General features: G+C 48.5%; 6 protein-coding genes across 6 annotated transcripts; 3 read left to right on the top strand and 3 right to left on the bottom strand.

Moving 5' to 3' along the window:
- Nucleotides 1-1,943: 1,943 nt before the first annotated feature.
- On the top strand, nucleotides 1,944-3,259 carry DEU56DRAFT_756355 (uncharacterized protein; the record flags this gene model as incomplete). Its single annotated transcript, XM_041350022.1, has 6 exons — nucleotides 1,944-2,090; nucleotides 2,146-2,407; nucleotides 2,466-2,586; nucleotides 2,671-2,746; nucleotides 2,795-3,059; nucleotides 3,108-3,259. 6 exons carry the CDS (start codon nucleotides 1,944-1,946, stop codon nucleotides 3,257-3,259), a joined length of 1,023 nt encoding a protein of 340 aa, XP_041208194.1.
- A 577-nt stretch (nucleotides 3,260-3,836) lies between these two features.
- On the bottom strand, nucleotides 3,837-4,413 carry DEU56DRAFT_913028 (uncharacterized protein; the record flags this gene model as incomplete). Its single annotated transcript, XM_041357472.1, has 4 exons — nucleotides 3,837-3,865; nucleotides 3,915-4,201; nucleotides 4,252-4,299; nucleotides 4,352-4,413. 4 exons carry the CDS (start codon nucleotides 4,411-4,413, stop codon nucleotides 3,837-3,839), a joined length of 426 nt encoding a protein of 141 aa, XP_041208195.1.
- A 337-nt stretch (nucleotides 4,414-4,750) lies between these two features.
- On the top strand, nucleotides 4,751-6,171 carry DEU56DRAFT_871539 (uncharacterized protein; the record flags this gene model as incomplete). The annotated part of the gene is made up of 8 exons (XM_041355706.1): nucleotides 4,751-4,830; nucleotides 4,882-5,025; nucleotides 5,077-5,185; nucleotides 5,232-5,425; nucleotides 5,487-5,610; nucleotides 5,666-5,794; nucleotides 5,846-5,982; nucleotides 6,048-6,171. The coding sequence occupies 8 exons, from the start codon at nucleotides 4,751-4,753 to the stop codon at nucleotides 6,169-6,171; spliced, it is 1,041 nt and encodes a 346-aa protein (XP_041208196.1).
- A 1,330-nt stretch (nucleotides 6,172-7,501) lies between these two features.
- DEU56DRAFT_756357 (uncharacterized protein) lies at nucleotides 7,502-9,601 on the top strand (the record flags this gene model as incomplete). The annotated part of the gene is made up of 4 exons (XM_041350023.1): nucleotides 7,502-8,529; nucleotides 8,705-8,957; nucleotides 9,077-9,176; nucleotides 9,228-9,601. 4 exons carry the CDS (start codon nucleotides 7,502-7,504, stop codon nucleotides 9,599-9,601), a joined length of 1,755 nt encoding a protein of 584 aa, XP_041208197.1.
- A 562-nt stretch (nucleotides 9,602-10,163) lies between these two features.
- Nucleotides 10,164-11,297, bottom strand: DEU56DRAFT_756358 (uncharacterized protein; the record flags this gene model as incomplete). Its single annotated transcript, XM_041350024.1, has 4 exons — nucleotides 10,164-10,346; nucleotides 10,428-10,624; nucleotides 10,715-10,745; nucleotides 11,007-11,297. The coding sequence occupies 4 exons, from the start codon at nucleotides 11,295-11,297 to the stop codon at nucleotides 10,164-10,166; spliced, it is 702 nt and encodes a 233-aa protein (XP_041208198.1).
- Nucleotides 11,298-11,725: 428 nt separating this feature from the next.
- DEU56DRAFT_756359 (uncharacterized protein) lies at nucleotides 11,726-13,269 on the bottom strand (the record flags this gene model as incomplete). The annotated part of the gene is made up of 4 exons (XM_041350025.1): nucleotides 11,726-12,219; nucleotides 12,275-12,425; nucleotides 12,476-13,033; nucleotides 13,069-13,269. The coding sequence occupies 4 exons, from the start codon at nucleotides 13,267-13,269 to the stop codon at nucleotides 11,726-11,728; spliced, it is 1,404 nt and encodes a 467-aa protein (XP_041208199.1).
- Between the last annotated feature and the right edge of the window lie 766 nt (nucleotides 13,270-14,035).

Genomic DNA, 14,035 nt, shown 5'->3' on the forward strand with positions numbered 1-14,035 from the left:
TGACTGCGCTGCCAATTTCGAGCTCTGTGCAATGTGTGCTCTTCAAGCTTCATAGTCGGCCAATAAACATTTAAACTTGTTTCCAGAAGACAAGCCAAAATGCATGGGATTGCGGCTTTCTGGGCATACAGGATAGCTCCAAAGATTGTTATACATGGATTTAGTACAAGATGGCATACGAAGAAAGCGGCGCCGTACGTCCTATTTACTTGCGCGAGAATGATGACATGGGCAAGTCCCACGCGACTCTCAGAGACTTCGGGGAACTAAAGCCGTTGCTATTGGGAAGCGCGCCAAACTGATCAGAGGGGATTGGCTGAACAACGATAGGCCGAACATCTTCCAGGACCATTCACCTGTCACCAGTAGTGTCAGAGATAGTGCTTTTCGCAAGTCGCGACTTTGCAGCGATCTGAAGAACATTAGAACTCCTAAATGTAGATCATGATGAGCTAGGTAAAACAGTGCACATATGAAATTTACATTATGAAGGGGAGACTCCTCACGGCCTCCGAGCACGTTGGATAGATGTGTGGGTGCTCGTACATATGGTCTAGAGCCGCCATGATAATGGCATTCATCGGTGCTGGTTCCACCATCTTCACCTTCTTCAACCATTACTGCCCCCCCTGACTTCCATAAAGCTGCTCGACGGTTAGCCAGAATGATTGCGGAGGCTATGACATGCGACTTCGCCCTCATGCACTACGACAGTGCCTCGGAGTCCATGATCGAATGGTATTGGTGAGATGGCATCGGATCCTATGCCAATGTTGAGCTGATACCGCTCCACAAAAACGCAGGCCTATCGGTTGTGATGGGAAAAAAATTCCGCCATCCCATCTAGAGATGCACCGCGATGGATATGATTATAGATTCCCATGCTGCTTATGCGCTGACGGCGGTGGAAGAGGAGCGTATGTAGAGTCTGCCGTGTATTCTTGGTGGGATGAGGGTACCAAAAAGACTGATTGGACCGCAAGGTGTACAACCAATAGATGCGGATATCAAGGTTCAGTATTCTTCATACTCAAGAAGATCTCAGACTCAATATCACCTAGTGAAAATAGACAAATACTTCCGTCTACCATCCTCAGCCGCCTTCCGGTACCCTCAAAGAGGTATGTTTGCTTCGTTGTAGCACTGCAGGTTCATGACGGACGATAAAGAACAGGAAGTCTTGCCTAAGGCTATTCGACTTGAATGGACCCACAGGGAGCAAACAGAACTGTTGAAAAGACTCAACTCTTCTATTGGTAATGGGATTCCTGCAAAGGAGTTCCGAATTCTGTTTAGACGCTGCAAAAAATGCATGCGGGTAGGAGCAAGGCCAACGATGAGCCGTCATATCTGTTCAGGTGTGACAAAGCGTGAACCACGGTCACGGCACGCTTTAATCGAGTCACGCCACTAGCTTATATTTTCTAATTACCTATGTGTGCACACTGCGATTGGTACTCTAGCCTACCTACCATATCACTTGAATAATCGTTTACGCGTAACGTCGTATTCCAAGTGATTTACATTCAGACACTCAGTGGGACATGTAAGGAAACGAGATACCGCACTTTCAACCGTAACTGCCACATTAGGCCGACAAGAAAGATAGAGTCTAGAAGGACAACTTCATCCCTGCCAGCATTGACACCCTGCACACCAAATCCTTCGCGGGCAGGACACACTAGCACATACAGTGACCTACGAGAGATGTGCGACCGAAGATTTCCTCAGCACCGCCCCCCCTCCCCCCCCCCACATCGCTTGGAAGGGGTGATACCAAGGCGGCAGGGGTGAGTTATTTATATCTTTTTGATGCCTACCAGCTTGCCCACCCAGGCCCCACGATCTCAACTCCGCGAAGGCTGTAGGCACTCAACAATTCGATATTGAACCACCGCTGTATACATATAAATACCGCTTATTACAACATATCGCACTACCTCATGTGCGGCCATTCATTCAATATGCCAACCTGTCTTTCTTCGGATCTGTTTGATTACTCAAGTGCTCGCGCGAGCATTTTTCAACTCTCGAATTCTCTGGGCTCTGAAATGCTGGATGCCTATATAGGACTGATAGCAAGTCAGAAGGTCAGTTTGGTAATATCACATCTTTGTGCATACTGATCGTTTTCTTGCCACGTAGCTTCAAACTGAATTATATGTTCTGTCATTTTTGCTCAAAGATCGAGTCTATCCTGGCGATCTTTGGGAAATAATTGGTGAGCGCAGTATAGAGGCCAGGCAAGAAGAAACGTTGCGCAGGCACCAGCATATCTGTACTGGTGGGGCTGGTGGAAGGCACGCCCATGTAGAGCGAGTTCTCATAGACGAGAGGAGGAGACGGTGTCAAATGGAGGTGTCTTTGTATAGTCAGGCGATCGAGCTCTTGGAACAACACTGGATGTGTGAGCTTATTCAAATTTAAGTGCGGCTGTGTGGTCTGAACCCACTTGCTATTTGTAGCACGATTTGGAGCTCGAACCAAGCATCCCATCAGGCCAAGCACGATGGAAACAGTTACACCTGCAAACTACATACCTTTACCTTGCGCGCCTTTAGCCTGTTTAATAGCAACACGAGAGACGTGTGTAGCTTGGCTAAGGAGGAACAATACCCACTGCCTCATTCCATGTTCAGAACCTTTGATTGAGAAAACGTTACGTTCAAGTTCGGACGGCTCTACCTTTTCAGTCTTTGGTCAATCGGCCTCGCACGCAGGAAGACCAATATCCGTCAGTTTGAAGGTCAGTACTGTGATAGTCCACTCGGCTGCTCTCACTGCCTTTCTACAGTGTATTGGCTCCCCATTTTCCCTGTCAAGTACATGGGTCACTTCCGATGTCCAAGAAAAATTTTTCCAGGCGTTCCAAGCAGAACTGACCATGCAGGCGGAGTTGATGGTGACATCCCTTGCCACTAGGCGTAACAACGCTCATCTGCGTAACCTTGGTCTGGATTTGCTCATCTTGCGGGCAAAGCTATGCCGCGCCCAAGCTGAGATGGAGCTCTACATGATGGCCTTTGAAAATTCTCATGTGTGCAGCTTCTGTGACAATAGTAAGCATAGGCTGATTGTGCTCCCTTCAATCGTTGACGTCCTTGTAGGTTTCTCAACGTCCCCAGATCCGATTGTTCCACGATGTCTACCTGAGGAAGTAGACCTTATCCAGGATCACGAGGACGATGAAGACGAGGATGACGACAGTGATGGCTCGGGCAGCGAAGACTATGATGATATCGACGTTTGGGTGCCATGAGTTAGACCAGGCTGAGATCAACATCTTTAGTGCATGACAATATTTTTGGCCATCCCGCTGGACCCTAACCTTCTTGATTTATTGCCTTTGTATCGAACATTACTAGCTACTGTATCGATCATGTAGAACAGTGTTATTTTGGTGTAATCACAATAGACTTTGCGTTCACTCCAGTTTCTAAGAGTGGCAAAGCTTGAAAATCAAATTCGTATCGCTGCCGCGGATCACATTTCCGCACATGCATCTTACTAGCTAGCTAGTAATACCTATTAAGCATACCCAATTCCCTAGGCAATATGACACCCCTTAGTATTTTCTTCCTCGATGTTATTACTCCACAGCGAGTTCGCACATCTCAATCATTTCTTGATTAATTCGTGTCGTGTTTCTGTATTCCAGCTGCTATATGTTTGATATATATTCTCGACCACATGTATCTCGACGCCCATACGCGATCATGGCCTTCTTGAAACCTTAGAGCTCGCAATGCTAAACCTGCATCATCCAACGGTAGACCGTGAGAAAATAGGTTCATCATCAATTCCATCACATTGATACATACATTTACAGTATACTCTCAGCCATCAACCTCAAGTTCGTATTCGCCTGGGTGATACAGTCAGTTTATCCCCAAGGCCACCCGCGTCCGACATACTTTGAGTTGGAGAAGGGGCGTCCCATGCAATCTGATGAGGAGAACAAGTACTGATTCCACTCGGTACGTATTTCTCCATCATCCTTGCCCGGTAATTTTCCTCTAACCAGCGAAGTCTGTAAATTTGGTACAGATTTCGCAGCGTTTCGCAGCCCATCTCTGCCATCTGCAGGCGCTCTTTCAGCCTGACAATGGAGTCCACCTCGCCATCTTCGTGTTTTTGTGTTGGCAGAAGTAGAAGGGAAGCCTTATCGTTCCTTGCTGATTTGTTATCTTCAACATCCTCGCTAACCTATAATAAACTTCAAGAACGATTGATAATATTGACTGATTTTACCTGGTGAGTTCCTGGTCACCTTCATCAGCGTGGCCCACTAACTCGATCCTAAGCAAAGGCATCAGCGTGTCCCGCCTCCGGGTAGGTGCGATAGGTTTACCGCAGGTTTAAGTTGATACTACGTCCTTGTAGCTCGAAGGCCTGACATGAGGGACACGGCATATTGGACCTAGGCAGATGTAAAATGGCGAGCTGCCACAAGACGATGCAAGGTCAGTGGAGCTATATGCCTACGGTGGGTACTTATGTCACACTTTAATCTAGCCATCGAATTGTAGCTCGCCTTCGGCTCAAGGTCGACGGATATTCACCTTGGCCACCGTTTGACCCACGGCTCTGGCCACCGGTTACGTACCATGCCTACTGCCCTGCCCACCAGTTAAGTTCAGTGCCCACTCTGGCTACCAAGTTTCCCTGAGATATCATATAGCGTAATGCTAGGGATAAAAGCGACTTACAGTATCTGCGACGCCGGTGCTACCCTTTCTTCCCAACTTCCATGACCACCCACGACACCACTTCCAGTATTCCGGCCAAACGCGGCTCGTCCGCCCTCCAAATGGGGCCTCGCAAAAGAGCGTAAGTTGTCTATATTGACCACAATTTTTGTACGCTCATCCTGTCCACCAGCTCCCTATCCGATCCGCTCGTATCCCACGGGCGCCACTTTGGTCGAACGGTGTTCGCGCTCTGCAACTATCCTTCCTTGCTCACCAATGGTATATTAAGACTGGAGCAAATGGAAGATACCCCGTTGGAAGACTTCTCTGCCGAGTAAGAGACATACGCAATTTGTATTCGCTTGTTGGCTGACGTACTTGATAGAGAGCGGCGAGAACATCGCGTTTTTGAGCAACTCTTGGACTCCTACCCCGGCCTTCTGGACCGATTGAAGGATGGATCCGATGAGGAAATCCTTCACGTTGGGGAGCTGGTACATCATTACCTATGTGGCCAGATTTTGCGCTCATAATTTGCAGATTGGTAAGGGAGCCGCAGGTGCCAGAGGCGACGACACAAAAACGTTGAAGTCTGCGGTGTTAGATTGGATTTCCCCGAAAGGAGAAGCGATACAGCCTCCTTTACACAGAAACTCCAAAATTGACCGCGGATTCAACCACAAGCTCACTGGATCTCTCCTCTGTCCTGCTGGGCTGGATTGGAGTGATCCTCAGTATGCTCCGGTTTGCTGCCCTTGAATATTGCACTCATTCTTATTTAACAGGATTAAAGAGGATCTTCGCAGTGGTGAAATGTCAGGTCTGTGGGGATCAATGGCCCATATTTTTGTATGCCCACTATGTTTATGATCATGAGGACCCATGGTCCGGTCTTCTTAGGAGCCGCTTGCTAGTATGTGTGAGTGCGCACTTGTGAGATCACCTCGCTCGTTTACTTCATCGTGTTCCAACAGGCCTACAAGCACGTTTTCACCTCTCCAAGCTCAGTCGACAGAGAGCCCAAAGCCACGCGATCCAGCAATGCTCGCCTCCACGGCATGAATTGTGTCACCATGGCCTCCATAGCCTATATCGCAACTCAGGTTCGTTGATGATGATACTTTTGTGGCTGTAGTGTTGACGTACGAGTGAAGGTGCGATTCGCCTTAAGCTCATCTTCAGTGTTCTCGCGAACCGACACGACCACGGACTCTGAGACTTTCTACCATAGCCTCCTTGACCTCTTAGAAGACCCTGAGGAATCTAAGGAAGTTGACGAGCTGCTTACTTGGTGGAATCGATATGTTTAACATCCTTCACCACGTTGCCAAGGCTGATACATTATCGCTTCTTCAGCCAAGTTTTTCCTACATCCTCTGCTGCCAAGAGACCTATCAGCGCCAACAGCGCCTTATCCAAGATACGACAAAAACGAATGGCCCTCAGACAAGCTACAAACCTCCATAATATCTCTTCATAGATTAATATACTCATCTGTCTGTAGTAAATAGTATTGCAATCTAATGATGATCTGCTTTTGCTTTGTGTCAATAAGGACCATTCTTCCACGAAATGCCGACGGAAGAAATCGCCTGACCAATATAAACACACCGGCACAATGCAACATGTTGTAAGATTTTATCTAGAAACACCCTTTAGAGTGTGTTTGCGGAGAAAAATAGACTCGATGGCATTGCATATGATGACCACAGCTCAGCGGCTATCCGACGGATAGCACTACGCTGCCATGTCTCCACACCATGGGAATAAAAGAGGTCCCCATCCAAAAATGTCTGGCTTTGGAAGATTGCAGCATTTAGAGAGAGAATGGGGAACATGCAACAAGGAACTATTTTCGTGTACGTTTGTCGTATCTCAATCAGGGATCACAACCACATACCTAAGGTCGACGCCAAGGGGTTTCTTGTTGAGAATACAATGACAAGCTCTGCCTGCATAAGGCAACCACGTCGGCAGAGCTCGATACTGCATTGGATACACCCGGCACCGTTGGACTATCGTCCGTTATAGTCCAACACAATCCAACCATATAATAGTTTAACTCACACTGTCATTAATTTATATGTTGGGGAGTATAAAATTCAAATCTCATCGTGCATACACTTATCGGACCTCATCGAGGTTGGGGAAGATGGTAATCCACTGCCATTTGTCGCCCAGATTGTGCACTTGGTAGGTCGGAGCAACGCAAGCAGGAATTGCAACCGCATACCTAAGGTCGACACCGAGGGGGTTCTTGTCGAGAGTACAATGACAAGCTCTGCTTGCATAAGGCAACCTCGTCGGCAGAGCTCGATACTGCGTTGAATACACTTGGCACCGTTGGACCATTGGCAGTTATGGTCCAACACAGTCCAACCATATAAAAGATTATCTGACACTGTCATTAGTTCAGAGATTGCGGAGGAAGTAAAAGCAGTCAAAGGCTACATGCCACCACCAAGGTAGGGCAGAATTATAGTATATTGCAGCTGGTTCTCGAGTAGGCAACGGCGGTTGGTCTCAACAACTTAATATTATATTGCCACGTCTGATGGGTGTTGCAATATGTGCAATTTCGGTGACAAGCTGGCAAGTAATTGTGACTAAGCTGTCACGGTTGTGCATTTGACGGTTTCTATCCAACTAAGTCCAAGTATTCAAAGCTTATTGTGCATATTTTAGATCAGATAAAGCCTTCTAATGATTTATCATTTTCGGGTCGTTTACCTGATGAGATTATTTTGACAGGTCTTACAATTGCCAGTGACTCAACATCTCATTGACGGATTGACTACACCTCCCGCACTATGGCGATTCAGGCCTCTGATTATGCCAATGGTACGGACTCGGGCTCGTCAGTTAAAATCCGCTTCCTCGGAGTTACCTCCTCAGCGAGTCACACCAGTGAAACCCAGGTCGAGGGTTGGACAGAGACCATCTCAGACATCTCTACTGTCTTCAACAATAGTCCTCTTGCCCACCATTCACACGAGATACTCGACCTCGCAGGCTTTCTCCACAAACTCAAGGGCATGAATGGCGACCATGCCAGTGATGTCAAGAAAACCAGGCATCTCATCGAGCAGTGGAAGCACGAGAGCATTCGTATTTCCCTTGGACATGAAGCTATCATCGAAATGTCATCTGAAGACTTAAAGCCACTTCTTGATGATGCCGAAAGTTCAAAGGTTGCCGAGCTTGGTGGTCATGACTCCTGGATTTCGTTATCGGCTGAAGACCATCAGCAGCACTGGAGTCAGATCATGGACATGCTTGCATTGCGGTTAGGTACAGAGTGCTTTGACCAGCTTCCTGCAGAAATTCAGCGAGAGCACGACCTCTTCTTTTTTGGACTCAATGCTGTGAAGGGTGGTAACACTGCCATGATGGCAGTCTGGGATTCAAAAGAGAGTTCTGATAGGCCCGTTCTTCTCGCAAACAAGGACAACGATGCGACAATTCGCCTGTCATCATTATCAGATGGTTCATCGGCTGCAGTTGAGCGTGCACTCAAGCTAACGAAACATGGAGCAGCCAAGCTGATCGAGATCGCGGGTAATATACTGAATCACAAGGACGACAAGAAGGGACTTCAGGACTTTCACCATCTCATGATGGAAGAGTTGACTGACGGTGCTTGTTCTTCATTCCCCGACACCAGCAACACCAGGTACCAAACATATGGTGCAGCTGCATGTCATATCATCAAATTTTGGCCCCAGTACATCGAACTACTCGAGCTCGCACGTATTTCCAAGGAGAACGAGACATTCAACCAACCATATGGAGAAGAATCTTTATGCTGGCCTTCATTGCTGGAGAACTCGCTTGGAATGTTTTTGTTTTGCCCTCAATGACCAAGCGATTTCACGGCCATATGCTCGACGTGTTCATGGGCCAGGGACTGCCAATCTCAACATTCTGGATCTCGGACCTCTCCACGATGATGTTAAAATACATCTCCAAGCTCTTGTTGATAATCTTGACCTTCTCTTGTCATGCGAATCCAGTCACGAGCTTGGTGCACTCTGGGGGGAGCCTTGGGAAGATCCGACCACCATCACTGCCTGTCTCGATCTTTACGACAGCCTTACCTTGGAGCAGCAGGACCTTGCAAAAGAGCTTCTTTGTGCATTTTTCAAGGGCGAACTCAAACCTATGAACGATTTACACTCGAGTTTGCGCCTGGTGGTCTGGTTGCAACATCAACACAAGCCGAAAGGGATGCCGCTCACATGCCTGCCACGAATGATGCTAACAAAGGTATAGAAACTTAATCAAAAGTTGTTTGCTTATTAGGAACTGTCCTAGGTGCACTGGGCTCTTGGCGTTTGGAAGCTCGTTGTAATGTGAAGGGCTCTGATGATCTTTTTTATGATCAGCTGATGTTCAATCGCAATAACACGCAGGCCTTCATGAACGCACACTTTACAACCGATGACCATAAATACACGATGCTTCTAGCATGGAAGAAGGAGAAGAGTGGATTGGCGAAGAAGAAATGGAAGATTCTTGTTGCCCATGCATGAGCAGTCGCAAGAAAGAAGAAGCAGAAGGCCGTTGAGAGGGCATCAAAGAAGGCACACATCGAAGAGACACTCAACGCTACACAGATTGTCTTTGATTGGGTCGTTATCGAAAAAATGAATGTTCGGACACTTGATGCACAACTCGACAAGCTGAAGGCTCTCGGTGTCCCAGACATCAAGCCAAAGTCTCGGCGTGGTGTATGGGCTGTCAAACTCCAATCTCTCATGACGGCACTCGCATCTTACTTCAACATGCTGTTGCAAACTCCAGTGGAGCCAGTTTTGCCTCAAAACCTGGAGGACACCACAGATACCCACGGAGATGAGCTTATTGAGTCGTATGGGGAGGAAGATGATATGGACTTTGATGATGAGTAGTATGATTCCACACGTTCTCGTTGATTTTTTGCTGCTGCGCATGCTTGTTGTTGTTCCTTCAACATTGTCTTACTCAATATTTGCATTATCACCACGAAGTTAAAAAATGATGCTACAAAATTTTGTAGAGGTATTCTACAGCATATAATATACATCCTCGAACACGCCGTTAATTGATTTGCTGTTGCGTTTTTGCACAACGGCGGCGGGTCACCCAAGAGTCGATGATTCTGAAGTATGTGCATTATGTAAGCGTCACGGTAGCTACATCCAGGTTGCCCACCCCCACTCTTAGGCATATTCATGTACATATTCATGTACATATTCATAATTTTTCCGCCCTCTGTCCGCCCAACATAGCCGCACTCTGTTCCCTCGCCCGATCTAATACATAGTTTAAATTTATCACATATTTGATCATGTGGCACGTCTATAATTTGTATCTGAATTTGTGTAGTCAACACATACCAATCATTTTTATTATCTGATTATAAATATACCAATAAGGCACATCGATACCGAAAAATTCAGCATTTTTTGTGCTTGCGTATTCCTCATTTGATTATAAATCTGGGGTCAACACGGATTCTGGACATTTCCAAGCTTTGATCATGGATCCTGAGGCAAACCATATCCTTTTAAATATCAACAATTTGTTCCTCGATTTGAATGGGATCTGTCGCAAACTCTTATTTGGCCGTGTCTCAGGTGTCAACATCCAGAAACCAGAACCCTTTATAGGGTCCTGGAATAGTCATGTGATATCTATTGGTCCCGCGTCTGTCTATTTTGCATAACACTAATTATTCGTAGACCGCCCTCGAACCTCTCCAGTTGCAGTGGTGGGTGATAAGTGTTCTACACGGATGAGGTCCCCAACGGGAGCCGGCTCACATTGCAAGCGTATATATGGAAGCTCTGTCTGTGATACAGATGGACGGTCCCCATTGCAACCGGTGTATATAATTAGGTAGCTCAGTAAATGGGAGCCGTCGGACGGGCGCATATTGATTATATTTGTAACTGAATTTTGGAAATCAAGCTAATATGCAATGTATGCATCACATCTGTTTACAGAGCTTTTCCGGCTGTGTGCAAGGTGTAAGCACCCACCTGTGAGACGGCCCCAATTGGGGACCGCGCCCTGTCATGAGCTTCGGACATACATGCACATGCACCTGTGAGGCGGCTCCCATTGGGGACCTCATCTCTGAAGCACCCATATATGAGGCGGCTCTCAGCGGGGACCGCATGTGTCAAGCAAACTAGTCGCGCGCCCCAATATATGAGACTGCGGCTCCATTTGGGGACCGCATCTGTCAAGAACGGATGTAGAGCAACCGACCTGTGAGACGGCTCCCAATGGGGACCGCTTCTGTGATGGACAATTGTGTTAAGCACCCACCTGTGAAGACGGCTCCCTTGGGGGACCGCGCCTGTCAGTGATCTTGACTTCCTTTGGGAGCCGTCTGTGCGGGTGCGCCGTCCCACTTGTGGGTGCTTGACCAGTGTGTTTGATAGGTGCGGTCCCCAATGGGAGCCACTTCACAGGTGTGTGTGCTTGCCCGGAGTGGTCTTTGATGGGAGCCGCCTCGTAGGCAGGTGCTTGACATCCGTTCTTGACAGATGCGGTCCCCAAAGGGAGCCGCAGTCTCACGGCTGGGTGATTGAAGGTAATTGAACAACGACCTAACATTTTGGCATGAGACAGCTGGCAATGGAGTTGTGTATGTCATCACACATCTTTGAGATGAGTACTCTGCCTCTGAGACGGCTCCCTTTGGGGACCGGTCCTCTGAGCACTCGAATGGTAGGCCGTCTGACGGGCACCGGGATTTCATAGGCCGTTACCTGATACATAGCTGAGATACTACCATTAACATTAAGATTATCTTAACATAATCTTATCTGCCCTATCAGCCATCGCATCCATCTTTGAGAGTCTCCGATGGACCGTAGTACTGCCAGTTCCGGGTCTTGTAACGGAGCTCGACGGCCTCTCCTCAAATCCTTCTAAGCTTGGCGAAGCTACACAAGAAACCATTGCACACATCACTTCACACATCCGATCGCATTCCACATCTGTACATAAATACTGTGCTGTAATTAACGCGGTGAGGGAAATTAGAGGCGGCGACGCTTTGTGGCCATGTACCCGTTAATCGCGCTGACTTCCTTTTTCAGCGCGTCGACGGCCGTCTCAACAATTGAGATCAAGCCGGGAAGCGCTTCAATCCTCCCTGCCTCGTATGCACCCTCTTCATCGCTCTCTGAATGATCCTGCTCCTGGACTTGGGCGAGCTTCCTCTTGCGATTGTTGTTGCTGTTGTTTAGGATGCTGCGACTGCTATCGAGGAGGATGTATGCGGCATTGGTGTTTGAGGGACCTGCAACGGGCTGAGTTGTTGGCTTGACCGTGGACTTGGCCTTGGCCTTATCCTTCGTGTTTGAGGGACCGGCAGCGGGCTGAGGTGTTGGCATGACCGTAGACTTGGCCTTGGCCTTAGCCTTGGGTGCAGGCGCAGGTTTGGGCCTGGAAGCCGCGGTGGGCTTGGGAGAGGTGGGAGGTGCGGCAGGCAGGAAAACCGGCGTAGGCAACGCCTTTGCCTTGCCTTTCTCTAAACTCCAGAAGTCAAGGGTCAAGTCGCCAGATAATGGATGCATAGAACTCACCAACGAGTGAACATGCGATCTTGAGCCGCTTGCAGTCGAGGCAAGCCTGGCCAGCAGGATTGCTATTGCATTTGTGACCCACATGCGCACAATTGTTGCATGGGACTTTATTGACCTTATCGTTCGCGACGCTCGTGGGCAGGGTGCTCTTCTGAAGGAGGTTGAATGATATGATGAAATCAAAACAAATGAGTTACGCACCTTGGGCATCGCCTGGGCCGTCTTAGGCATGGATGTCGGCGAGACGTCTGGGCTTGAAGCAATGGGACGTGGATACCTCCGCTTGCGCTGAACAGGAATTGTGTTGGTAGTGGTCACCGGATCGACAACGTCATCGTCCGCTGTGTTCGATTCTTGACCTCGATATTGCTCTTCCTCATCCTGCGGCTCGTCGAGCTGCGCCTGCACCTGCTTCTGCTGCTCCGCTTCATCCTCCTCCTCCTGTTGCTGTTGCCCCTGCCCTTCTTGCGGTTGCGGTTGCGGTTGCGGTTGCGGTTGCGGTTGCGGTTGAAGGCGAGGTTCCTCCCGGCCCTCATCGATTTGTAGGTGCTGCATCAGGTCAGGCACCTGGCCATCTGCATCTGCCTGCCTCGCCGCGGCGGCCTTCATTTTGCTGATTTCGAGCTCAAACGCCACGTATTTTCCGGCGGCTTGTCTTCCTAACTCCCTTTCCGCGATGGACAGGTCAACCGGCAGGCTTTTGTCCTTCGCGAGCTTAATGCAAGTGTTCAGCGCGCTCTGGAGTGTCGCGCGATGAGTCTGAGCAACTAAACAAAGTGTTCGCGGTCACGTACGAGGAGGCGCGTCCAGCTCCGACACCACGCTTCTTTCTCTACATACAGCGCGGGATCCTTTTCAGCAGGAGCTGAATCCACTAGAGTTTGCATCTCATCGCAGAGCTCGCGAACCTTGCGTCTCAGAGTGACGGTTTCCTCGTCATCGGGAACATCAGCGGTCAAAGCAAAGATGTCGATATCGGCGCGGTCAGACGACATTATGAGGTTAGGATGATGGAAGATGTTGGGAAAAGGGATGAGTGAGGGTTTGAAGCCAATTTATAGGTAACATGTACCAACATTTGTGGCGTAATTCAGAAACTTTACGATCCACTAACCCGATTTGGCATGCACTCGGAAGCAATGCCAGATCACGTGCCACGTACCAGGAATTTTGCTAAGTCTGAAGCTTGTAAACCGATGACGCTAGACACTCAGTATATCAGCACATATGTGGCATTCTCGCAGCACCTAAAATATACCAGTATGTGCTAGTAGTAGTGTGTTGGCTGCCTCATCATGCCACTCCGCGCTCAAATCTCACAGTGTAATGAGCGCCTGCCTGACGGCTCCCAACGGGTACCGGCTCTTTCCTCAGGACCGTGAATGAAGATGAGCCGTTAGAGGGCTCCCAACGAGGACTGGTGCATACTTATACACCATTTGGTTCACTCTCTGCCAGTGGGACTGTCCTCCTCAAAGAACTTCATGTCCTTCCACTTTGTGACACATCTGTCGCCTCCGCCGCAGGATTCCATCTACTCCACCCTCACCCTGATCAACCCCATGAGTTATGAGGAGGATGTGAGAGGAGACATATCACGCGGCCGTTTGTAAGCCGGCTCTCGATGGGGGAGCCGTCATCCTACATGACAGGCAGGGACATATTGTATCCTATGACACGTCTCCTTAACATAAGTAGTCCACACCGAGAGCCGTCTGATATTTCCAGTATTAGTCCCTAATATCTGTGGTTGCAGACACG

The sequence above is a fragment of the Suillus clintonianus genome, assembly GCF_016758775.1.
Source record: "Suillus clintonianus strain FC179 chromosome Unknown DEU56scaffold_38, whole genome shotgun sequence".
Classification (NCBI taxonomy): domain Eukaryota; kingdom Fungi; phylum Basidiomycota; class Agaricomycetes; order Boletales; family Suillaceae; genus Suillus; species Suillus clintonianus.